Here is a 27,383-nt window from a genome sequence, read left to right on the forward strand (position 1 = left end):
GGCTCACTGCCATGAAAAGTGTGGAGGTCTGAAAAGTCATAATATGCTTGGTGGTGCTGCAGCGGCACTGACACAGTGTTGCTGCCCCAGACCACTGCACCACCGCCAAGGGATCGCAGATCCCCAGCAGTTGAAGCGGTCCAATGGTGGTCCACTCACCAATGTTATAATACGGGAGTCAGATCGCCGGTGAACCACTGTTGCGCCACCAAGAGTTTGGTGGTTCACAGACCGTCAAACTTATAATCAAGCCCATAGTCTTTGACATCTCTAAAAGAGCAATATAGAAGCAGTTAATGGACATACTTCAGAAAGGATTATTTGTGTTCCTAGCAAAATCAACTAGTGATTTGCAAATTAACCAGAGAACTGTATCCACACTGTTAGGTTGCAGAGAAAGGTGGGGAACTGCACCAGGTACACAAGAGTACTTGTACTACTCTGGCATGCCTGACAGCAGTTGGATGTGTTCTTTATTACATTTAGGACGGAGGTGACCCCACAGATGTAGAATACTAGAGCTAAACATGATCTGACCATAACCTCCTTGGCTGCAAATGGTAATGTCTCAAATACACTTATGGAGTGAAGATGGTGAAGTTGGTGGTGACTAGGTAGATGTCAGATTTCGAGAGCAGCATTCGGGAATTGGAGAGAACGGGGTTACTGGACTATAGCCTATATAGCATGCAGCAAGAAGGATGGTGAACACCAGGTACTTTTGGATGGGCTCAGAACATTAAGGTAAAGGGAATACATGGCTAGCCAGCAAGAGGAGGGAAATAGGGCGGTTCACTTGCTTTCTGGTTACTCCACACTGAAGAAGAACGCAAACCAATATGTGCAATCCGATCCCCCTATGAAACCCTACTGTACATGCACTTGGTAATAAACAATAAACAATGCTTTTGAGACCTATTAAAGAAAGTTATACTCCATCCGAAAGGACAGTAAACCAGTGGGCCTAGAGCCGTACCTTGGGGGCATCCTGCTGTCAATGCTGTTGGGAGATACAGGATGAGCCTGTTCGCCCCTCTATCACTGGAAGAGAAAATAACAATAATTGAACAGTTAGGGGGAGGACACAAAGTGTGGAAGGTTAACCTCCTGAATTTTATAGTATTTAGAAGGAGCAGCAGGTCCCTAGGCTACTGAGTTTGTAGGAATATTCCTTAGACACGTATGCCTTACCGGAATCTACTTGCATGGCAACAATAGTAGTGCTCCCTGAAGAACGAAGAGACCCTTCGGTCGTTAAATCCTATAGACCAATCTCATTGCTAAATTCGGAATACAAATCCTAGCAAAAGGAATAGCAAAATGGATTTATCCCAGACCAGAACTCTCAATGAAATCAGAGACATCTCATGATATTAGATAGGGTGCCCCACGAATTTCCCCTTTTACAAGTACCCTTTGATACTGTGGAATGGCCTTTCTTGTTTGCTGTGCTCCGTAGGATGGGTCTGGGAACAGCTATCATTAAGTGGTTATTGCTGCTGTATGGAAACCCCATGGCCAGAGTCAGTATAGGCCAGATCTTTTCAAATAGGGTACCCGGCAGGGGGTCTACTCTCCCCCTTGCTATTTCGACTAGTGGCGGAAACCCTGGTGGGTGCTCTGCGGCAGCGAGTGGGGGACCTATGCATTTTAATGACACCAGGTATGCACATAATATCTTGGTTTGCTGACAACACCCTATTGTTTTTGAAGGGGACCCTAGTAGAACCCATCAGCTATTAAGGAGATGCTTGATACGTTAAGATTGTGTCCTGACCTGAGGGTAAACTGGTCGAAGCACTGTATGTTTCTGATCTTCCTGGCTCGTGGCTCATCGGCCCCACTGTTTGTAACTTACCCTTGACCTGGAAGCCGGATTGCTTTAGATTCTTAGTTATACAGGTGCATCATTTTGAGGATATCCTGGCTGCTGGAACTTTGGGAGGGCAATCTCCAGTATTAGAGTTACCAACCCCCTTTGGACTAGGCTGCCTCTCTCACTCATGAGGCAGATGGTGATACCCAAAATGATTATCCTACCACGTCTCTTATCCCTCTTTGTGTCCTTCCCAGTGATTTTGAGGGGTACCTTCTTTTGGGAGGCCAATGGTTTTCTTACTGACATGATCTGGGCTAGTAGAAAAATGAGGTATGCCTAGACTCTTTGAGGACAGAGGTATGGGGGTTGTCAGTATGGAAGCAACACTATTGTGCTGCCCAATTGATAAAGCTCATGAGGAGGATGGCGGACGCCAGCGTGTTCAAGGCCACAGAAATTGCTGCTCTTGAGACATGCAGTAGGTAAAAGGGGCTATACTGGAGCAGTCCACAAAGCCTCCTTTTGTTTGCAGATATATGTTAGAAAATTGGGTGAAGGGGCACCACACAAACACACGAAATCCTATTATGGTGCAAGTGTCACTACAGTGTGGCCTATTTATCATTGCAGACTTTGAGGAGAGGCTGGGATTCGGTCGGTGAGATGCTTATATCATTATGATTTGCTGGCAGGATTTGAGGAGATACAGATAGAAATGGATATATCTGCAGGACAGTTTATGGCTCACGCTTCTCTACTTAGGGCTACCAGGCACACGTAGGTGATGTAGGAAATAGAACCGAATTGATCCAAGACCCTTAGTACAGAAATGGATTGTGTTGTCATGCGGTGACCACTCTTCATGTATCCGTAGCACCTGCCTTTTATGCTGAGCTGGCTCCACTAACGGTTTGTCGGGAAAGGTGTCTTGGGAAAGAGCTTACAGATAATGATAATGAATGTCTAGTAGTAGTAGTAGTAAAGCTTTTTATTCGACAATTTGTCATTAAGCCATCAAATAAAAATACATACATAGTCATATATTAAAATCTGAACAAAACATTCACAATACAAATAGGTGCAAAAAAAGTGCAATATGTGCAGGACCCTGAACATCATCACAAATCAATTACAGTTTTTGGGGCGGTACATTACTTGTTCAAATACGATCAACCTTTCTTCCATATAATACAAGACCAATTGTTAAAAACAAGTTAATACAGTTATAAATAATCAAGAATTAAAAATGCCAGGTTTAAAAAAACACTAAAATTCTAGGTTTTCATTCCTATTTTCTTTCTAATCAAGCAGACGCTAAGAAGGTACCTGCTCACTCCGAATGTTATCAGTCTAGTGGTTGAAGATCTAAGTATCCTTTCTGCTTCTTTATACGAGCGTGTGCCCAAATTATTGCAAAGGGGTCTGATCCATTTCATGCGCTGTAGTTTATACAACGGGCAAAAAAAAAGGATATGAGCCTCGTCTTCTTTTTGGTTTAAGTCACACAATTTACAAAGGGGGTCGGTTCTTTTGGAATTTCCCCATCGACAAGTATTTGCGTTTATCTGTAAAACCCCATATCTGTAGTGTAGATATACGGTTTTAGCCAAGGGTGGTTCGACGTCATCCATAAATTGTTCAAATAGAGGGGTATCCTTAAATTGCAGAAACTTGTGAGTTAAGGAACCAGTAGCACGTTCGTATACATTAATATTCACATAGTTCCAATAAGCAGATTTTACTAGTTCTTTGCAGGTAACTAACGAGGTAATTGACATAGTCGGGGTGTTCCAGAAGTTTGATAGGCCTATTTTTGTAAACCAAGTAGATATATGCTTCAACCACTTAATTGAATTAAAAGTGTCCAGTTCCCTGATTTCCAGCAGGCCTGCTCGATAGTCAACGAGTTCAGGGGTAGACCATATTCTTACCCAATAGATCAATGGCCTCAACCAACACAATTGGTCTGTGCGTTTTAAATTAATGTCTATGTAGACAGGCACTAGAGGCGTTCTTACTGATAGTTTTAGTAGGCGTCTAAAGAACGCATTCTCCTCAATGGAAAATTTTTGATTTGAATGAGGCCCTCAAATCTCGGCCCCATACAAGGCTGCAGATTGCGCTTTGGATTTAAACACTTCAATCGCGGGAGTTATAGCTTTTGAAGTACTCCCTCCATGAGTTTTTAAAATGGGGAGAGAGTTATGCTTGAGTGTTAGCCTACTTTTTTCTATTTGGTGTATCCAAGACATTTTACTGTCAAGTCTGATGCCCAAATAATCAAAAAATTCCACATACTCCAACTTGGTATTATTTAGAGCCAGATTCTTTTTAAAAGTTTTAGGGGGGTTAATGGCCATATACTTGGTTTTAGATGAGTTGATCTCTAACCCCTTTAACTCGCAATAACTATGAAATTGATTTATTAGATTTTGCAAGCCTTTCGGTGTTTGTGATATTAAGATGGTGTCATCCGCAAATAACAATGCTGTGAAGGCCTCATTTCCCAATTTAGGGGAATCATGATTACATTGAGCCAAATATGGGGGGATATCATTTACAAAAAGTGAGAAAAGGGTCGGGGCCAACACGCACCCTTGTCTTACACCTCGTTTCACTGGTATGGCTTGAGTAAGTTCGCCATTTCTTCCCCACCTTACTTTAGTAAAATTATCAGTATGAAGCTTTATAAGGTTAACTAATAATTCTTCAGGGACGCCCATCTTCATTAAAGTATCCCATAGTAGGGAACGAGGGACAAGATCAAACGCTGAGCGTAAATCTACAAACGCTACGTATATGCTGCACTTCTTTAGTTGAATGTATTTCCAGCAGATACACATAAACCTATACACCTGGTCCACAGTGCTTGTCTTAACTCTAAATCCTGCTTGATATTTTGAGAGGATTTTGGATTCCTCTATCCAAGTTAAAAGTCGATTTAAAATATGTCTGGCAAAATTTTTTTGTAAAATATCGATTAAACTAATTGGTCTGTAATTACCTGGGTTATAGCGATCCCCTTTTTTGTAAATAGTTACTATTTCTGCCCCCTTCCATGATTCGGGGATCGGGGTTCCCAACAAGATAGAATTACACAAAAAGTTTATGTAAGGGCACCATACGTCAATATTGTGAGTAAATAAGTCCCCGGGTAATTTGTCCGGGCCTGGTGCCTTGTCCGCCTTGATTGCCTTTATAGCACACAAAGTTTCCTCCATGCTAAATTTAAGTGGATTAGTACACTGGGGGGTCAATCCAAAATAGTTACACTCTGGGATCACCTCGGCCGAATCATATAATTTTACAAAATGGTCAAACCAAGTTTTTTTATCTAGGAAAAAATCCCTATTGGAGCTACCTGTTTTGTTATTTTTAGCTATCAGGCTCCAAAAGGTACATTGATCATGTTTCCTGACAGCATTTAGAAGGTCCTCCCAGATTGAATCATCCCATTCCCTTTTTGCATTATTCAGGAGTCTTTTATATTCATGTCTACACTCTCTAACCCTCAACTGGTCCTTGGTTTTCACAGCAATGATTAAATTATTTTTGGCTAAGCGACACTGTTTATTAAACCAAGGTGTCTCTAATTCCAGCTGCCGTCTTACATTATCTTTTTTTTTTTTGCTACAAGTTTTACTCAGAAGGGGGATTAGTGACTCTACTAAGTGATAATGCATTTTGAGGACGTCATGAGATCCCAACCTCGCGTAATCATATAAGGGGATGATATCTGAGAAGGTGTTATAAATACCCAGAAGCGTATCTTCTTTTCCTAGGATATATGGCCACTTTATTGCTTTCCTATTGTTAGAGACGGCAACATCGGCCACCTCCCTGCTAGATTCGGGCTCATCACTTGATATAGAATATAGTTCCGATGACATCCCCAATTGCAAGGGAAAATGATCGCTCTCTGGTCTGGTCACAACCTTGAAGTCTGACAACAAATACCATAGGTTGATTGTAATCAGCATAAAATCGATCAATGATTTGGACGACCCCTTACAGTATGTAAAATTTGCTGGCTTGTCAGAAGCTAATCGCCCATTACATGCCCTTAGATTATTAGATACAGTTAATTCGTAAATCTGCATGGCTGCCACTGTACTTTTTACAGATTTTACGCTGTCTAAGGGAGGGATATCATTAGCCCTGTCTTCATTTTCTAACAAATTTTCCAGCCCACATACGGGCTCGAATTGACAGTTGAAGTCCCCACCTATGATTATTTTGGAATCAGGCTCTAAATTACACAGATATGAACTAAGCTGCTCTACAACCATTGATTCCTTATTTCGAGGATTTGGTCTATTATAAATATTTATCAAGTAAACATCTCCCATGTCTTTCGTGGTTATCATAACCCCAAGCAAATCATTAGAAGCAAAATACAAGGGTGAAACCACAACTTTCAGGGATATCCTTATCCAGATTAATAGACCACCTGAGGGTCGACCTCTTACTGATGCAATTGCCCCACAATGAAACACCTTGTAACCAAGCCTATGTACCATATTGATTGCCCAAGTTTCTTGAAGAAGGATGATATCATGCTCCTCTAAGAAAGAACTCCAATTCCTGTCTCGGAGATTCCTTGACAACCCCGCAATGTTCCATGACAGGATTTTTATATCTCGTTTTAGGTTGCATTGTACTGGGTTGCCAGGATCATTAATGCATAGATTTGGGTTTACCCCTTCATTGGAGACCTCCGATGGCTCATTCCCACTTGCCAAATCTAGAGCGTCGTTATTTAACGTTAACAACATATCTTGGTCCTGAATAGTACAAAGAACAGCTGGGTCCCTCCCTTGGTAATCAACCAAGATGTTATTTGGTGATTTCTCAGCCCGTATCAATTCTGCTGTCTTAGTTGCCAAGGGCGTTACACAGGTCCATGCGTTCAATGTTGCATATGATTCCAGTGAATGCACTCTAGATATAGGGGGAAGGGTTCCACTTGGTCCATAGTCTTTTATTTGTCAATGGCCCCACCATGACCAGTTTTTGTCCATGTCCATATTATGTGGATTTATTAAGCCAGCGGGAGTTGGGGATCAAAGAATGAGAATCTATTGTCATTCGTGAACCCCAGCTTTGGTGGTACTCTGTTGTCTTGAATCCATTGCATTGGATAGAAATAACTTAGATCGCAAGTTCCGATTCTTAAATTACCTCTTCTTGGTTGTTGGCTGTATACAAGCTGTGCAATTGAGGGGTCTTTGAAATTCACTAGGATACAATCCCCTTCAATGTCTTTTGGCCTAGTACCCAACCAACTGACTCTTCGCACTTGGATGACCTGGCAGTTAACAGTATATGGTAAAGGTCTGTTTTCTCTCAACCAGTATAAGGTCTTGTTTTTAGTTCGTCATACGATTCCCTTCTATTAGGTTTTAGAGGGGGGACGCCGGTGAGCACTACCACATATGGTTGGCACCCTGGTGGAGCGGCGAGCTGCTGGATTCAAGTCAAAAGGGACGGCAATCTCCCACAGCGTCTCTGGGCTCGGCAAAAGGGACACACAAGGCAAGTGCTTCAGCTTCCTTTTACCGGTCTGCCGGTGGTGGGCGGGGCACTCAGGGGGGCGCTGACCGGATGTCACGTGGTCAAGCAGGGACTCCTGGGATAGTGAGTCCCTGCCGCGCTACCCCTGCAGCCTCCTCAGATGTTCCTCCCTCTCGGCAGTCACGGCAATCAGGCAGGGGCGGTCAGCGTTGTTAGGTTGGTGGGTCCACCCACGAAGAGAAGCGGCTCCCGCGCAGCGGGAGCGGCGAGCTGCTGGATTCAAGTCAAAAGGGACGGCAATCTCCCACAGTGTCTCTGGGCTCGGCAAAAGGGACACACAAGGCAAGTGCTTCAGCTTCCTTTTACCGGTCTGCCGGTGGTGGGCGGGGCACTCAGGGGGGCGCTGACCGGATGTCACGTGGTCAAGCAGGGACTCCTGGGATAGTGAGTCCCTGCCGCGCTACCCCTGCAGCCTCCTCAGATGTTCCTCCCTCTCGGCAGTCACGGCAATCAGGCAGGGGCGGTCAGCGTTGTTAGGTTGGTGGGTCCACCCACGAAGCGAAGCGGCTCCCGCGCAGCGGGAGCGGCGAGCTGCTGGATTCAAGTCAAAAGGGACGGCAATCTCCCACAGCGTCTCTGGGCTCGGCAAAAGGGACACACAAGGCAAGTGCTTCAGCTTCCATTTACCGGTCTGCCGTTGGTGGGCGGGGCACTCAGGGGGGCGCTGACCGGATGTCACGTGGTCAAGCAGGGACTCCTGGGATAGTGAGTCCCTGCCGCGCTACCCCTGCAGCCTCCTCAGATGTTCCTCCCTCTCGGCAGTCACGGCAATCAGGCAGGGGCGGTCAGCGTTGTTAGGTTGGTGGGTCCACCCACGAAGCGAAGCGGCTCCCGCACAGCGGGAGCGGCGAGCTGCTGGATTCAAGTCAAAAGGGACGGCAATCTCCCACAGCGTCTCTGGGCTCGGCAAAAGGGAATGTCTAGTATCCTAGGATATTCCAAGTTTATTATGAGAAATCAGTGGTCTAAGTTTACTCAGATAAGCAGACCTGTGATAAAAAAGAATTTACAATAATGTTTCCCGGAACATCCTCCACTCTTTGCCCTAAATGTCAGCACACACAAGTGCACTTTTGTCACATCGTGTGGTCGTGTGCACAAATACAGCCCATTGGTCACAGGTGATAGGAATGATTGGGGAGATAGGAGAGAAGGCTGTGTCCCCTGATCTACTAGTGTATCTGCTAGGTCTGATGAAGAGACATTAAAGGTTTAAGAGTGTAACACGCTTCTCTTGCCTAGGAGACTTGCCAGGAGGAACATGCGATGGGCTGGAAGGGTCACTTATCTCCCTCTTGCACATCCTGGCTGAGAGATCTGTGAAAATGGATGCATGCAGAGAAGAGTGCACTACGTGCGACTATGGGGCGGGATGTAGCCCAGAATTATCAAACGGGTGAGAAACTCTCTTGGCTGGGGTGAACGCCACATTGGATGATTTTCCACCATAGATGCAGGCCTGAGTACCTGAGAGAAATGCAACATTAAACATGAGTAAACCATCGACATAGAAGGGAGATGTTGCAGTACTAAGTGATTTAGTATCCAATGTGGGACATCTACTAAGAGATAATACGCAAATGCACTGGTTAGGCAGTGTCTCTCCACAGTTATGTGTATAGACGTTGAATCAAAGCAAACACAAGGAGATGATGGACGGAGTGCTGAAACGTTTCAGACACTCACCCCAAGTCGCAGATCTGGGTTGAATCCATCATCATTCTTTAGCTCACTTCGCCACCTCAGTTCAGACTCAGCCATATGCAAATCAGTCTTGACCCTCTGCCTTATGGGAACAGTACAGCCTGAACTGCCAAGCCAGGTCTTCCCAGAACCGGAAACAAGCATCCTCGGACCGGTTTCTGGGTAACACCCTTCATCAGTCAGGCTAGCTTGAAACCAGTGGCAAAGTGAGTGTTTGAAACGTTTCAGCACTCCGTCCATCATCTCCTTGTGTTTATAGAGGTTGAATCACCACTGTTGTTATTTTGACCAGTATAGGTGTCAAACCGTCATTCCTTGGAGTTTGCTCATTGCCAGAATGTTCCACCTCCAGGCACCACCAGGTCTGAATGCCGTGATGGCACAGATAATTGGAGTGGGCAGGCGAGGGAACCGTGTTGGGGAAGGAACTACGGGGAGGGAGACCTGAAAGGGAAAAGCAGTAAAACGTGACTGCTTCTCTTGACCTCCCTCTACATCATCTATACCTTTGTATCCTTAAAATAGGTACCTGCGCCCCGTCTCACAGCCCCCTAGATGATTTGTGAAGGTGATATGATATCTACAAATATAATAATACAACTATGATGAGCAATGCATATTTGATAAACAGAAAGCACAATCATAATATGTAGTCTTATTGTTTACCTACCAGGGACCGTATTACACTAAGTGCCCAGGGGGAGCAACAGGTGTTTGCCCACTCTTTGTGCACCCCGGGGCACTTTGGTAATACAGAAGGGGCAGCAGATGCTTGTGCCCCATGCAAATGAGGGAATCCCTTTGCCTCTGCACCCGCACCGTATTACAGACGTGGGTGCAGAGGCAAAGAAGCTTTCAGGAGGCGGACTGTCAGTGTGCCCCCTGATAGAAGCCCTCTGGAGAGGGGAAAGGGGAACCTATAGACCCCCCAAATATCCCCTTGCAGGTGGGTGCAGTCGTTCACTGCACCTGCCTTGCAAGGGGATCTCCAATCCCCTTTAAAAGTTCAGGCGGGTTGCCACCTGCACAGTGAAACACAGTGTGGCTGCTTCAAAGCCGCTCCGTATTTCACTTGAAAGCACTGCCCTCAGGGCAGCACGAGTTTGCGGGTGCCCTGGGGGCAGTGCATTCCATGTAATAGGGCGCACTTTCTCTGTTTGCACCCAGCGCACCATTTTTAAAGTGCGCCAGGGTGCAAATAGGGGAAGGGCACCCTATACATAATAGGTCTTTAGATGCCTTGAGCGGACCGTGGACGTTCTGCAAGACAGGAATTCAGGTTGTTAAGCTGCAGGGTATGCTCAGTCCTGCTGGCTGATAACAGTCTCAAGATATTCCCTACAACTCCGCACTGTTCAATGCACGAGTTTCTAAATATGGATGCACAAATTTCTAAATATGAACAGGTGGAACCTGCTTCGTTACGTAAGTACAGTTCCAAGTGTCCAATAATTACACTCCTAAGTGTTAGAACTTAGGGCAAAGCGCTCTTACCCCCGAGATTGGGCCAATCTCAAACCCTGACTGGATTGTAAATCGATTCTCCTCAAGGCGCCTGTTCCAATATTATTGTACTGATCAGAACGCTGGGATTTCTCGGATGCAAAGCATCTCCTGGGCCAGGACACGCCCAAGAGAGTGCACGAGCCAGAACATGACTGTGACTGCATCTGCTGTCAGATGGAGAAGTAGTGGGAGCGTGGCAAGAGCGGGGCTCATTTATACGCAAGCCCCTCCCAACATGGCCACCGCACTCCAAGATCTGGGAATTGTAGTTTCTAGTGTTCCTAGCGCACTGTACCTGGTAAAACGGGAAACCCCTTCCTGTTTTCTTGTTGGGGTGCATAAAAAAAACCCATCAGAATGAGCTTACAGGGTAACAAACTTAAGGCATGACATTACTAGGCATACGGAGGCCGCAGAGACAACTAGAGGTTCTACACAGACACTGACCGAAATTTTCGGTCCACTCCTCTGCCGGACTACTCCATGGAGCTAATTTGGCAACAAGCCAACTAATGCTCTAAGAGGGAATCCCCCTCACACATGTAAAGCACCTTAGCGAGTGCTACACATTTTCAAAATTACACAATCACTTAAAATTAAGCTATCTGCACCTACACGCTTTGGTCCTGAGGAAAGCCAGTTTTAATCATAAAGGCCTGGCTGAAACATGTAGACCACACCTGGATGTAGGAGACCCTAATTAACACTCCTATAACATCCATCAGCCTTTTTTTAATGCTAACAGCGACCCAGTTATTAAAATATAATTTACCCTCAAGTACTTGGATCCCTGTATAGCTTTTAAACTTTCACCTTCACATCACTACACTGCACACTCAGAAACATACCTGCTCCGCTGTATTTAGGCGTTGAATCACACCCAGGACACACTCAGTGTCACTGGGTGGGCCCGATGAAGCATGCCACCAACCAGGTTGGTGGGTAAGGGCTTCATGAACAAACAAAAGGGTTTGTACCCTGTCTTACAGTCTTGAGTCTATGCAAATTCACAAATAGGCTAGTCCTTATTGATTTCACATTACTAGGCATAAGGCACCCATGTAAGCGCTGGCAAACATAATACTAAAAGCAAAGCCAAACAGAAATCAGTTGCATTTTTTAATGAACATTTTTATTTAAAGCAAAGAATCATCAGTCTTACTTTCAAGCGTTTGCATATTTTTTGCATCTAATCAGAAAGCATCCTGGAAGCATTATACGTAGCCTCATATTGTTAAACTTTGCAAATTGGTGTAGACATTTTTATACTGGAACCGCTGTCAGTAGTGCTGTCTGAATTTACATTTCCTTACAGCACTCACTCTAATAATAAAGGCTTTGTATTAATCATAAATACAAGTTTGAGCAGCATTAACATATGGGCACAAATCTTAACTTAGCTGCAGACAATGCCCTCCCTGGTCCATAACGTGGTACTGTAATCCTGCAGCTAAAGGGTTGATGCTGCAGGTGGTTGGGCCTACTTGTCCCAAGGACAAAATAAACATGAAAACTTGTTGTCCTTGACCCTAAACAATATGTCCTGGTCCTCGGACTTTAGGAATTCCACAACTCTGCACTCAGGAGAACCTGAACATTGAACGTTTTAGTTCCAATGCTGCGTGAGATATTGAATTGGAGCTCGATTGGTAACACGTCCAAACCTGATTGTGGAAAAAAATTAATCTAACAATGGAGTCGAAGCCCCTGCGTATTACCAGTCATAGGCGGAGTCACTACAAATTATTGCTTGAAAGACTTCAAAGAAATAAAAGTTGCACACATCATAGCCAAACACTAGATGGTAGAAGTATGCAGAATGAAGTATGCAGAATACAGCTACACATGCCACGAACATTCTTCGAAGTGCTTGAGCTTTTTGAAATATATAGTAAAATCCATACGGAATGTAAGAGAGCTGTCATTCATCTCATTCAATTATATAAAAAACATACAACTGAATATTGAAACCTGTATTTAGGACTACAATAAACAGAAGGTTTGTAAATACCCAACTGGTTTCACACTTAAAACGAAAACGCACATGTGCTCAAGAGTTCAGCACATTAATGACAGAGAACAAAGAATGCCATATGTGATGCATACAGCGCGGTATGTAAGCAATGATCAGTCTTTTAATTTACAAAACACAGATGATAGCAAAGAAATGAAAGAACGCATAGGGAAAAACTAATTGTTAATCATTCATATATACAATACATTTTGTAGTAATAAAAACTCACAAAGAAAATGTTACGGAACAGAGTTAATCTTCCTTTTAGATCCAGTGTGCGCCGCACCAAGAAAGCAAACTCTTGGATATAAATAAAGCATAGTGCAACGGCCTGAGGGATCACAAGCCATATGTAAAGGAGCACTTTGAAATGTATGAACTACCAACTGAGTGCAGATTATAATTAAATACGAAGCTGCATAGTTAGTTTGACTCTGGAGCTCAGAGATCACTCACTTCAAAAACACTGTGACAGACTTACCTTGTTTCCTCTCCTCATTCAGAATTCATTACTTGCACATGAAATCCTCTGTCAAGTGAAGTCATAATTTTTCCTGGGTTTCATACATTTGTCAATGAAAGATTAAAGTCGTTTTTCAGGTGTAGTAAGCTTCAATCAATCAATCAATCAGGGGTTTATACAGTGTGCTACTCACCCGTGAGGGTCTCAAGGGGCTGAGGGGGGAGGGTGCAGCTCCGGTTCAGGTGAAGAGCCAGGTCTTGAGGTTCTTCCTAAACGTGTGCAGGGTAGGGGAGCGTCTGATGTTCACCGGGAGCTCGTTTCAGGTCTTGCCTGCGATGTAGGAGAAGGCTATTCCGCCTGCCCTGTTTCTGCAGATTTGTGGGGTTTCTACCAGGACGAGGTCGGCGGAGCGGAGGTTCCTCTTTTGTACGTGGAAGGAGACTCTCTCGTTGAGGTATTTGGGTCCGATTTTGTGGAGGGATTTGTAGGTGTGGGTGAGGAGTTTGATGGTGACTCTCCTCTCGACGGGGAGCCAGTGGAGGTCTCGTAGGTGTTGGGTCATGTGTTCGTGCCGTGGAGTCTCGAGGACAAGTCTGGCTGCTGCGTTCTGGATTGTTTAGAGCTTGTGTAGAAGAGTTCTGTTTATTCCGGCGTTGAGGGTGTTGCCGTAGTCCTGCTGGTTATGAGTGCATGGGTGACGGTCCTCCTGCATTCGGGGGGTATTCATTTGAAGGTCTTGCGGCAGTTGAAACTGGTGGAGGTGACAGAGTTGATCTTGCGGGTCATGGTGACGGAGGAGTTGAGGATGATGCTGAGGTTTTGTGCGTAGAGTTGAGGATGATGCTGAGGTTTTGTGCGTAGTCTGTAGGGGTGGGTGGGCTTCCGAGGGCGGAGGGCCACCATATGTTGTCCCAGCCGGAGGTGGAGGGTCCGAGGATGAGGATCCCAGTCTTCTCCGAGTTGAGCTTCAGGCAGCTATCTTTCATCCAGGCTGCGACGTTCTTCATTCCTTCCTGGAAGCAGAGTGTGGTGTCTTCTGGGTTTTTCGTGAGGGAAAGGATGAGCGTGGGGCTGAGCGATGATGCTTGAGTTACTCTGTAGTTGATCTCCGTGGGTTCGGAGAGGAAGGGGGGAGTCTGATCCTGTGGGTTCTGCTGGAGATAAAGGATTGGATCCAGTTAAGGACGGTTCCTTGTATTCCCGCGTTGTGAAGTCTGGCTGTGAGAGTGCGATGTGAGATGGTGTCAAAGGCTGCGGAGAGGTCTAGCAGGATGAGGGCCACAGTGTGTCCCTGGTCGAATAGCATGTGAATGTCATCAGTGGCGGCAAAGAGGGCGGTCTCAGTGCTGTGGTTGCTGCGAAATCCAGACTGCAAGGGGTCTAGGATGGAGTTCTCTTTGATGAAGGCTGTCAGCTGTGTGTTTACGAGTCTCTCTGTGACTTTGGCCGCGAAGGGGAGGAGAGAGATGGTCTGGTAGTTTTTCAGGTCCGTCGGGTCGGCTGTGGGTTTCTTCAGGAGGGGTTTAACCTCTGCCTGCTTCCAATCGTCTTTCCAATCGGACTTGAAGGAAGCATTGATGGTCCGTCCTAGTTCGGGTGCGATGGCCCCGGCGGCCCTTTGGTAGATGTGCGGTAGTCAGTGGTCTGTGGGGGCTCCAGAGTGGGTGTTTTTCAAGGTTTCGTGATGTGTTAGACGCTGGCGGGATTCCAGATCATGACTGTTGGCTTGTTAACAGCGGTGGGGAGAGGGGTGGTGTCCGGCGTGTGTTCGCTGAAGTTGTCGTAGAGGGCCTTTATCTTCAGATGGAAGTAGGAGCTGAGCTTGTTGCAGAGTTCCTGGGATGGTGTGACGTCTGTGGCTTCACTGGGGGTTTGGCGAAATGCTGTATGACGTTGAACACTTCTTTGGCATTGGTTGCGATGGTGTGGATAATGTTCCTGATGAAGGTCCATTGGTGTCTCTTATACGCTGGTGGTATTCCTTCAGGGCACTCCTGTGGTTGTTCAGGGCTTCCGTGGTTTTCCGGTTTTGCCAGGTTTTCTCGAGGCATCTACATGAGCGTCTGGCTTCTTGTAGTTCTGTGGTGAACCAGGCAGCCTTTAGGGGGCGTTGCTTGGTGGGTTAGCGGAGGGGTGCGAGCTTGTGTGCGCAGCAGGAGATCCAGGGGTTAAGTTCTTTGGCTGCGGAGTTGACGTTGGTCTTGGCACGGGGGGGTCTAGGAGAAGGGTGGTATTGAGGTGATCCTCTGTGATCTTGCTTCAGTTCCTTCGGAGCGGGCGCGGGACTGGCTTAGGTGCGGTGGTGGTGTTGAAGGTGAAGTGTACGCAGTGGTGGTCCATCCAGAGGGGCTTGGTGGTGAGGCTGAAGCAGATGTTTGTCCCTCCTGCAAAGATGTGGTCAAGGGTGTGTCCTGCTCTGTGCATGGGAGTGTTGAGAAGCGGCTTCAGTCCGAGGTTGTCAAGGAGGTGGTGTATTCGGGGTCGCTGCGTGTGTCAAAGTGGAAGTTCAGGTCCCCAAGTAGGATGTAGTCCGTGGAGGTGATGGCGTAGGGTGCGACAAGCTCGGCAATGGTAGTTGTGGCCTGGGTGCGAGGTCCCGGGGTCTGCAGGTGAGGGTCCAGGGGCTGGTCTGGATCTGGAAGTGGAGGTGTTCTGTGTTGGAGTGGGGGTCGCTCGTGCTGGAGGTGGAGAGTCGGAGGGAGGTCTTGTGTGCGATGGCGAGTTCTCCTACTGGGCGGTGGGGGCAGTCCTTCCTCTGAATCTTGTAACCATCGGTGAGGGCGGTGGCGATGTTGGGGTCAGAGGTGGCGTTGGTCCAGGTTTCCGTGAAGAAGGTGGTGTCGGGCGCAAGGGTGTTGATCAGGTCCCAGATCTCTACAGCGTGTTTGAGTAGGGAGTGCACGTTGAGGAGGATGCATGTCCGGGCTCCCGTGGTGTGTGCATCCGGTGGGGCTTCGCCGGTCGAGGGGGCGTTGTCGATGGTAAAGGATCTTCGGCAGTGTTTGCAGGAGAAATGGCCATGGGTGGTGTTCGGTGTGGACCTTTGGCAATCGGTGTGTCTTCCGGGATTGAGTGCGTGGAGGGTGGCGGAGTCATATCAGCGGGGCTTAGGAGATCCAGTATTCCTGGCGCTGGAAATATGTATTTCAGCCAAATTCAGAAAAGCACAGCTAATGTTGCCTACAAAAAAAAAAAAAATTGATGACACATGCTGTATATATAAGACTATTCAGTTCACACAGTCGCTTGCGATCTGCAACTGCTGTGCGATTGTCCCTCTGGTGTACCAAACTATTTGGTAAATAAAATGGTATATGCAAATAAAAACGACTACCTGTTCCTTTAGACATGACGCTGAAAAGTTAACTTTGCTTTCCTTTGTTTGAAGTTAATGGTTGTTGTTGGAGGCCAAGCACCAAAGGCCATCCGCAGTGTTGAGTGCTACGATTTCAAAGAAGAGAGCTGGTATCAGGTGGCAGAGTTACCTACGAGGAGATGCCGAGCAGGTATGTAGAAATGTGCTCCAGACCTCATGTAAAAGTACATAATTTTTTCTGTTGTGTCACTGCTGACACTCATTAACATTTTTCGAATTTTTCTGAAATAGGATATGAAAAATAATGTATGTTTTTAAAGAGCCTACTGCTAATATGTTTGCAGTCCGTTTCCCCATTCCTAAAGACCTTCCTACAACTATTTTGAAATTTGGTCTGTGGTCTTGGTGTGAAGGTACTTACTTGAACGGTATATGGCAACCATTTGGTCATCCTGTTCACCCTTTAATGTATGTATAGATATATATATGGTATTTCTGTAGCTCGAACCTAGTCAAAAGGTAGTGGATCGCTGTACGTGGTCAAAGACAAGCATTTCATCTCTGCTCTGAATGGTGCCAAAAGCCATCCTAATGCCAATCTGCCTCCCTTGAATTGAAATGCTCACAAAGGAGGGCAGCTGTGGGATGTGTTCACTGATTTACTCTCACCAGCTTCGAATGATGTGATGAAATGGAATGTATGACGGTATTCTGCATGTGTTTAGAACGCATGCGTTCTGAACGCTGTCTTTTGTACGAATGCGTCTTTAGGACGCATGTGTTCACCGCGCAAGTTGTTTTAATGACTTGCCTTAGGGGGTGCTGGATGTTGGAATAGTTTAATTTACTATTCCAACTCCAGTCTGCGCAACAGTAGGAAAGGTGTTGGACTTTTAATCCAACACCATTCCACCAATGCGCCCCTAAAAGCAAGTCGCTACAATTTGCGTGCTGAACGAATGCGTGCTAATGCCGCGTTTGTTCTACTGCCGACACTGTGTTGGCACAGCGTGATTCTGGCTTCGTCCGAAAGGACGTTTCCCTATGAGATGAACAGCAAATGACAACTCTTTATAGTAAACAGCAGTAATTTGATTTGTTTTTATTTGATTTCCTAATGTTCTCGTTCTTTTCTGGAAGCTTGGGGCGGTTATGCATCACTTCCAAATTCTACATGCGCACAAAACTCATTTACGTATTAGAGCATGGGAGAATTTGACCAAGATTAACTAGTTCACAACTAATGGCAGATAGTAGAATGTGGAGATTTGTTTTGTAGTATTGCTCCTGTGCACTTCTAAGTGATATTGTTTGGCTCCATGCTGGCTCCACTCTACTGCAGAAGTAACAGAGATGAGGTCCATTTAGACGCCACCCCAACTTACTGTCATCAGTTTCTTTTCTGTTACTTTTCAGCATGAACAATTGTGGGTAACAGTGTTCTGAACACTAGTTTGGGACCACTCCACAGAATGGGCACGGGGAGGGCAGTGAGGAATCTGTGATTGGATAGAGTATTCACCCGATCTGAATGATACTTCTAACATCGGAATTCTCACCTTAGAATAGAAACCAAAGCAGTACCTGCTGGAGGGTCTGTGGTGAAGGCGCAGACAAAAAAGTCTTGCAGAACCGCGTGGGCCGTCCGGGACCTGGCTGTCAAAGCTGTAGTGTTCATGAATGTATGCACTGATACATCAACACAATGTTAGCATCCTTGGCTCTGGTAGACTGGGCTCTCAGGCCTTTCATGGGCTGCTTCTAGGCCTGTGCTTAGCAGGTCATAATGCAGAGGACCATCTACCATAACAAGGTCCTTTTTGCGCAGCTTTGTCTTTCTTTGCTCCAGAGAATCACACAAATAGTTGATTGTCCCCTCTATGGTCCTTCTTTCGATCAATTTAAAAGCAAGCCCTTTTGGATCCAACTGACTGAACCCTCCCTCCTTTTTTGAAGTGTGAATGGGAATAGGAAGCAGCAGTAGAGTGATCAATTGCCAAAAGATTAAAGGAGTCACAACTTTTAGTAAATAGGACTCCCAAGTCCTCAGCATCAACTCGTCTGGTAAAACGTAGGGTAGGGTGGTTGCACTGACAGTGCCTGCAGTTCAATCATGCAATGAGCTAACATAGCTGTAATGAGGAAAATAATCTTCAACTTCAGGAGTCACAGCAAGCGACTTTGCATAGGTTCGAAAAGTGTACACATGAGGAATGTTATGCCCAAATTAAGTTCTCACTGTGGTATCACAAAGAGTTTGGGAGGGAACACGTGTGAAATCTTTAATAAACTTCACCAGATGTAAAAGGTCTGAAAGGGCTAAGAATAACCTTTTGCGCTAAAGACAAAACAAATAAAAAGACATTTGTCAGCTTCGCCTGTATGGGGTCAGTGTCACGGACGCCGCACCAAGTTAAAAACATCCCAGCTCCCCTCTAGAAGAATTTCTAGGAGCGGCGCCTGGATGCAAGTAGGGCTTCTACCACACTGGGGGCAGATCGAAAGTGTTAATTTCCACCTCTCAATCTCCACGCATGAAGGTTCTAGTTGAGCAAATTCGACCGGGAGTCTGTGCCCTGCTGCTGGCACAGACTCCCGGTCAGATGGTTTTACTCAACAGCCCTGAGTACTACACTCTCATGGCCCATACCAGAGCCACCAGGATTACTTGGGCCCAGTTGTTCTTAATCTTTCTCAGAACTTGAGGCAGGAGAGATAGCGGCAGGGAGCCTTATAGAAGTCCGTTGTTCCATTCGAGCCGAAATGATTCTCATGCGTGTTCTTGCTGAAACTCCAAATTGTGAATTCCTTGACTCTGCGCATTCTCAATGGTGAAAAGGGATCCTGCCTGAGTTCCCTCACTGGTTGAAAATGCCCTGTGCCACATTGAGATATAGACACCATTTGTGATCTGCCATATGATGTGTGCTCAATTCTTCTGAACTGACATTCAAGGACTCTGCTAGGTGACTGGTGACCTGAAAGATGCCCAGGTGCTCTAGACACCACCAGAGGTGGAGGCCCTAACTGGCAGAGATTCCAGGACCCCACTCTGCATTGTTTGTTTCTGTATCACATGGCAGCGGTGATGTCTGTAAAAACACCACCAGTCAATGGAAGTGGCCCTGAATGGCTTGTGGCTCCAGTAGGTTGTTGTAGAACAGGCCCTCTACTGAAGACCACAGTCCTCTCATTCCCACCTTCCCTAGGTGACCCCCAACCAAGCAGTAATGCGTCTGTCACCACTGTCAGCTCGGTAGGGAAGGACGAGTGGTCTGCCACAGGGTAAAGTGTGATTGGTCAGACAGTTCTGCAGATCTTGAGCAGTCTACTCTGAATGGTGTCAGACAGGCAACCCTGATGCTGAGCCCACTGGAATTTCAGGTGCCACTGCAGGGCTTGCATGTGCCACCTGGTGTGTTTTGCAAGGAGGATGCACAGAGATGGGAGTCGAAGAAACCTCAGAGCCAGCCACTCTCACCTGGATACTGAGGCTGAACCATTGACATCATAGCCCAAATGACCTAGATCATTGCTGTAGGGGAAGGACCCTGAACTCCACCGAATCCAGGCTCTCCCCAATGAAAAGAAGCCTCTGTGAGGGATTCAGGAGGGGCTTCAGCTTGTTCATGGTGAAGTTAAACACTGTAGAAAGTACTGCCATAGTTCAGAGGTGGTCCACGACTGACTGCGGTCGAGCCTGCCTTCAGCAGCCAGTCACCAAGGTACTGGAGTACAAGAACGTCCGGCCTCTGCTGATGGGCGGCAACTATCGCCATCACTTTCATGTACACACGAGGGGGGCTGATAAGGCTAAAGGGGAGCACAACAAACTGGAAATGCTCCTAGGCTACCTTCAACACAGATAATGTCTGTGGCACTGATGATGGCTATATGAAGATATGCATCCTGAAAGCCCTAGGACATAATCCCGTCTCCAGGGACCTCAGCAGATTGGATCTGAGCCAATGTGAGCATTTTGAATTTGTCAACCCGCAAAGAAGAGGTACAGGGTGCAGACGTCCAAGATAGGCCTGAGACCCCTATCTTTTTTCGGAAGGAGAAAATATAAGAGTAACAACCCCCTTTTTCTGAATCTGGTATCCTCTTCATGGCATCCTTGGCGACCAACTGGCATACCCTCTGTAGCAGGATGGACAGATGTTCTGCTGATATTCGTTCTGGACTGGTAGTAATATTGTGTGGGGAGACAGAAAAGGTAGGACGTGACCTGCTAGTATAATTTGTATGACCCATCTGTCCGACATGATGCATCACTAGCTGGGAAGAAATACAGGATCTAACTTCCCACCAGGTGGACATGTACCAGTAAGGGCCAACAAAAAGTGGATTGGTGGCGGTTATAGCAGAGAAAGAGGAGTTAGAAGACTGATGCCCCTGCTGGCCTGCATGTTGTGTATCATTTCCATGTCCACGGCCCCAAAAGGAGTGGGATTTTTGCTGCATCACTTGCTGCAAAGGCTGTCTCTGCCTATATATGCCAGCTCCTTGGAATTTTCCTGAGGTGGTGCAGACACTGTTTAGTAGGAGTCAATAACCCAGAGGAATGTGCTGTAGTTGTACTGTCTTTAGAGCGCTCCAAAGCGGATTGCACATTTTTCTCAAAGAAGCAAGAACAATCAAGGTGCTTGTCCATTAGTGGAGCCTGTACAGTGCCAGAAAAACTACTCGACCTTATCCAGGCATGTTTATAAAGGACAGTACTAGTACCAACTATCCTCCCAATGCAAACTGTGCAGATTGGCATAGGTATGATACTTGACCATGTCCTGCCTTTTATGTATTGTCTAAGCTAGAGAGGGGTACTAAGATCCTCTGGGACGGCTGACAAGATCGTGCTGATCATATGCCAAAGACGTGTGTATTGGGCCAACTGGCAAACTGAAATATTGTAACGCAATGCCAAGCTGGCAGAGGAAAGCATATGTATGAAAAGGCGTCATCTGTCTGGGGGATTGGTTGGAATTGAGTTAGGGTTCACTTTCTGGTTGAGGCCTTTACAATAAAGCAGTCTGTTGTGAAGTGTTTGATGAGACAATTCAGGTCACCAGGTGCCACTCTGACTTCCGGCACCTGCTTGTTCACCGAGGTCAAGAACATGGTTTCGACCAGGTAACTGCAGAGTATCTGTGAGGGCATCATTATATGGAAGCATGAGCTCAGATTTTACTTGTCTAGGCTGTAGGATTTCCATTAAAACATGTATCTTAGTCTCAAAGGTGCAGCTTTATTGATTGATTTGATGGTTTCCAAAAAAAACTAATTTATTTTTGTATTCTTTAAATCTTTGCTGTTTTTCAGAAATATGTTATAACACTGGTTGTAAAACAGTTATTTTAAAACTTCATTGGTGGAAATTTTAGTAGTGTGCTTTGATTTTCTCCTTCCCAATCCTGGATTTTATTCACCACACCAAACGCTGATTTTGCTCTGCATGCGGTAGAAGGTCCTCTCCACCTCGACAAGGGCAGTTTTTTGTGTCCCTGTGTTTGCTATTCTACTGGCGCTATTTTTGTATACCTCTTATAAACTCCTTCTCACTCTTGGCCTCGAGGTTCTTGCACATGGTGATGTACTGAAGGCAAATAATCATCTTTGCCCTCTACTGAGTTTTGTGCTGCACATTTTTTACATCACTATTTGGGCTTTTAATCTCTCCCGGGATATGGCTGCAGAGCTCTCACACTATGGTGTCTTGGATGGCCTTCTCAGCCTCCACAACCGGCACTCTACGGATGATGTACTCATCAATTTGCGGAGAAGCAGATGGTCATGCAATCTACTATTCAGCAGCGCCAGACATGGTGCTAAAATCCAGCTGTTTTCCAGAGTAGCAACTGCTCCGCCCTCTGGTAATAATAGATATTGCATTTTCCAATGTGGTGGAAAGCTACCTGAACTATCAGCCAATAAATGTCTTTTAAAATGTCAAAAAGTTTGACACTACTACGGGTCTGAGACCTGTAGAGGAAGCCCTGCCTCATTGCTAGTCATGACAGGTCACCAGACCCATATTTCACACTTCTGACTGAGTTAATTTTTTTTAATGATGAATTTACCAAGAACACCACTGTAAAGTTGAATCTTATGCCATTTTAAATGCCTCCCAAATGTGTCGATAGTCAGTGGGCTTTTTTTCAGGACTGCTGAGACTGCATAGAAATTGATTCCCATGGTCCCAATACTAAAACCATGGACGCATTTGTAGGTGAGCATGTATATATGCAGTATGAGCATTGCACAAACCTAGCCAAAGGCAGCAGAGCACTGTTTGCGGTCAAAGCAAAGATGGAGTAAATTCGTGTTTGTGGGGGAATCTGGGTACACAGAGTAAAGGTGGACTGTTACTTTGCCGTACTGTAGTGTACTTCGAAGTGGTGTGTCTTAAGCTCTTTCATAAATTGGAGTAGGGTTGGAGGAGGTAATGATAGACCAGGGATGTTGCTACAGACCTTGGGTGCAAAATGGTATGTTGCATTTTTTGTACTTTCTCGTATAGCTTTTTTTAAACACATATTGGATTTTCAAGTAATCATTTTTATAGTTTACAGTTATTACATATTCAGCACCTTGATGGTTATCATTGTGATGTTCAGATCTACTAGTTGGGATACCAAGTTGTACCATTGTCATGCACAGCTCACAGATGTATTCTCTGCACATCATGAGTGATGGCTTTTATTGATTATGTAGTTGGTTTTGAAGATTGTATGGTCCGGCAAAGGGAGCCAGTGGCGTTCCATCAGAGTCGGGGTGATGTGGTCATATTTCTCGAGGCCCTTGATAAGACATGTTGCTGCATGAGGATGAATTATTTGACCTAGTGTGGATTTGGAGGTCATGGAGTAAAGCTTTACAACCATCCAGAAGCAACAGTATGAGGCTTTGAACAGCAGTTCTGAAGCTACTTTCTGAGAGGAATTGTTTCACTTTCTTTAATAGATAGAGCTGGTACCATGTTCCCTTGGTTTTTATGAGAAGTGTTTTACTTGAGCCTGAGTTTGGTGGTTAGGGTGAATCTGCTTGGAAAGGAATTAAGTTTAACGTGGGCTTCAAATCCATCCAAGTTAATGTTGGTGGATTAGTAGTTGATTGTTCTTCTTGGCGAATAGCAGAAAGGTTCTCTTGAGGATGTAGGGGCAGGTGGTTGCACTTCACAAAGGTGCTTGACATTCAGGTCTCAATGAGGTGCAGCAAGTGTGCGAGATGCTGGTTGCTTGGGGTGGAGGAGACTTTCAAGTAGAGTTGTGTTTTATCAGCATGTTGGCGAATTTTGATAAGTTTGGTGATTAGAGCCCCAAGAGCTCTATGTAAAGGTGGAAGATAAAAGGATAAGATGGAGCCCTGGGGGATTCCGTATGTGATAGTGATCTCCTGGGACCTGGAGGTGCCCATGTGAATGAACTGGTGGTGGTTGGGTACGTTGAAGAAGAATCAGTGAAGGATGTTGCCAGTGAATCCAGTTCAAGACTTCTGCATCTGCATGGCGGTGGGATTATGCTGAAGGCATCTAAGAGCTGTAGCAATGTCAAGAGGCAGCAGTCAACTTTGCTTGTGGTCAGGAGGGCATTTTGCCATTATTTGTGATGTAGGTTTCTGTGCTGGAGCATGTTCTCAAACCAGATTGGTAGTCATACAAGAGATGGTTGGCGCTAATCTGATTTTAAAGTTGCATGTAGACTGCTTTTTCAATAATTTTCCTGATGAAGAGGAGGTGGATGATGGACTGGTGAATGATGAGGCGATCAGGATCTATGGTTGGTTTTTTCAGGAATAGAACAATTTGGCCTGCCTTATGAGCTTGTGGTAAGGTGGTTGAGTGAGGGAGGTGATGCCGATGATGAGGAGGGGTAGGCAAGCTTCCCCAGAGAAGGCTTTGATGAATGATGAGGGTCAGACATCATGTTCATAGGCAGTGCTTGTGAGGGTGTTGAGGATGTCTACAAGGTTCATGAGAGACAGCAGCAATTCAAGCTGGAGAAGACCATCGACTATTGCAGAGATTGTTGAAAAAATAAGCACCCCTTTTTTTAGATATGGGCATGCAAGTTCTCTGTAACCCCAGGGGTGACTTTGAAGTGCAAATTGGAACTGTGAGATCTATATAACCAGACGTTAAGGTTTGTATTCAGACACCTGATCTTGTACAATGTATATAGCATCTCTTATTAGACTCCTCATTTTTCTGATTAAAAAATGAACACTTGTGGTCATCTGCAACAATCTACCTCCATTTTCTGATGCAAACTTTCTTAAACTTGTGAGGATAACAAACCCTCTCATTCATCTAAAGATCCCATACCTGCTTGAATGTTCAAAGAGCTGTTACAGTTTGATGTCATCTGTGCTAGGCCCATCCCCAGGGCTTCTTTCAAAGTATTTCCTAAAAGTTCCAAAGCTGCTTCTGTTGGTAAAGAAACCATCATTAGACCCCAACAATTTGTCAAACTATTGTGGATTTTACAACTGCCTTATCTGTCAAAGCTGTTGGAAACAGCAGTTTTTATCAGCCGGCCTTTGTTATGGAAAAAAACGTACTGTACTACCTTCAAAAAAGGTTCCGTTCTGGGAGCAGAACTGAATTGGTTGAGGTCTTTGTATCCATGATTTACAGGGGTGTGTGAATGGGAACATTCCTGAAGCAATGATACTGTTAAACCTGTCAGCAACCTTCAGGGTATGAATCATCCGTTTTTTTAGATCACCTGACGCCTTTGGTATCAAGGGCCATGCTTGGGATTGGTTTTGTACTTTTTTACCCGACCCGTAATTTAAAATAACAAAGGTGCTCACTCTTCAACAGTTTGCACAATTAGCTGTGGGGGTCCCACAGCGATCGATATTGTCCTCACTACTATTCAGACATTGATGGCTGCACTGGTGGAGCCAATTCTGTCACAAGGGTTAACATCTTTTTTTGTACGCAACTACACCCAAATTATTTTAAAGATTTCAAAAAATGTGAGTGGCATTGCAAAAAAAGCTTTCTCTTGCCTATCGCATGTTGAACATTGGATGTATAACCAGCATTAAAGCTGAATGTCAGTAAGATGGGTATTCTTTGCTCTTTAAGAGCTACCCTATTCTGGATCTTCCTTTTTTTTAAAAAATCTTTATTGCAGAACATTTTCTTAACATTTTATATCACCCCTCCTCCCCCCACCCACCCCAATACAGGCAATTTTCCACAAAGCTAATAACTAAAGCATCATCCACTACATATACTAGACATATAGAAATAGACCAATTACATAAACACAAAACTACTGAAGTTTTCAATAAAATAATTAAAGTCGTTACAGTTCTACACATTCAATCCAATGTGCGAGTGGGAACCAGATATCTAGTCCCTTCTTTTTCTTTTTCATACCCTTCCTGCTGTATATTGCTTTTTCCAGACTATATGTCGATAATAATCGTGCCCGCCATTGTTGAAAAGATGGAGGAACAGTGTCCAGCCAAGCCGAAGCCAGACAGATTCTAAGCACGGCCATAGAGACGAACAGAAGTCCCTTTCTATTGTCCGCTCGGATGTCACTGTCTACCCCCAATATTATTTCTGACGTAGTTATCTCCATTTTAGTCGCAAATATTTCCGAAAGAAAATTAGAAATCTCGCATCTAATGGTACGGAGTGCCCCACATGTAGCAAACATGTGTATTAGATCCGCTTCTGGCATCGCGCATCTGGGGCATGAAGTCCCTTTGCCAGTGCTCCATTTTGCAAGCCTATAGGGGGTGTGATATAAGTGGAAAAAAGTTTTATAGAATTGAGCTTGCAATTTAGAGGACATTAAAAGTGACTGAGAAAATTGAAGTGCTTTCTGTATGGAGCTAACTGAAGTTCCAAGTTTGATCTGCCAGTTCTGAGTATGTTTATCCAGGTCATCGGGAAGATCAATAATTAAATTGCTATATATTTCTCCAATTTTCACTCTATTACACTGAATAACAGTTTCGATTAACTCAATTTTCTTGAATCCAACCCGACCACCCCCCTTCTTCATAATGAAATCCCTAACCTGTAAGTATTTAAAAAAGTCCCGATGTAGGAGGCCAAATTTACGTTTTAAAGATTCAAATGAAGTAAAGCCATTTGGCTCGTACAAGGAGCCAATTTGGTATATACCTGAACTGATCCACCTGGTCATACAAGAATCCAAAAAAAATCTCTGGGAGGTTTCTATTACTGATAAGGGTCGTGTAATACGAGAACCTACCTAGCCCCAGATGTTTCTGAACATAATTCCAGGCGGCATAAATGCCTTTAAGAGTTTTGAAGCGCACTTTCTTGAAGTGACAATCGTAAGTCAGTCGCCACAAATGTGCGCTTGCTTGCTCACCTAGAATAAGTTCCTGAGGAGTTGGAACTAACCGCTCTGGGGTATTATCCTGATGTGAAGTTAACAGCAGTCTACTATATTTAAGGACTGTCGCCCACCAATAAACTTTAAGATTAGGGAGTGCGAGACCTCCTCTGTCTGTCGGCAAGGTGATAAATCTATTAGCTCTACGAGTTCTTCCATATCCCCATATAAAGCGGGCAAAAATACCGTCAATTTCCTTAAATAACAGTGGTTCAAAGTTTAAGCAGATTGTACGAAAAAAATATAAGAATTTTGGAAAAAATAACATTTTAATTAAATTACATCTTCCGATAATTGTTAAGTGCAGATTATGGAGTTTTTTTAGGCTTTTTTCCGTTAGTTTCATTAGGGGGCCCATGTTGAGTTTTACAAGATTATTTAAGTTAGCAGTAAGATTAACGCCGAGATATATCGCATTCTCCGTCACTCTTTCATCCGCATAATTACATTTACTATTGATTATGATTTGAGTTTTATTCCGGTTCAGTTTATATCCGGAGATTTCTCCAAATTTTTTTGCCTCTTGTTCCATTGCATCTAAGGAATTATTTGGATCAGCAGTGACTATAGCGATGTCATCGGCGTATGCAAGGCACTTA

General features: G+C 45.0%; 1 protein-coding gene across 1 annotated transcript in view; it reads left to right on the forward strand.

Annotated features, from left to right (window-relative positions):
• Window positions 1-27,383, forward strand: part of KLHL2 (kelch like family member 2) — a 459,367-nt gene that overhangs the window by 337,455 nt on the left and 94,529 nt on the right. Inside the window, exon 9 of the mRNA XM_086962394.1 lies at window positions 16,469-16,586. Coding sequence (XP_086818520.1) covers window positions 16,469-16,586 — 118 coding nt within the window. The remainder of the gene's footprint in view (window positions 1-16,468; window positions 16,587-27,383) is intronic.

The sequence above is a fragment of the Lissotriton vulgaris genome, chromosome 3_1 (genome assembly GCF_964263255.1).
Source record: "Lissotriton vulgaris chromosome 3_1, aLisVul1.2, whole genome shotgun sequence".
Lineage (NCBI taxonomy): Eukaryota > Metazoa > Chordata > Amphibia > Caudata > Salamandridae > Lissotriton > Lissotriton vulgaris.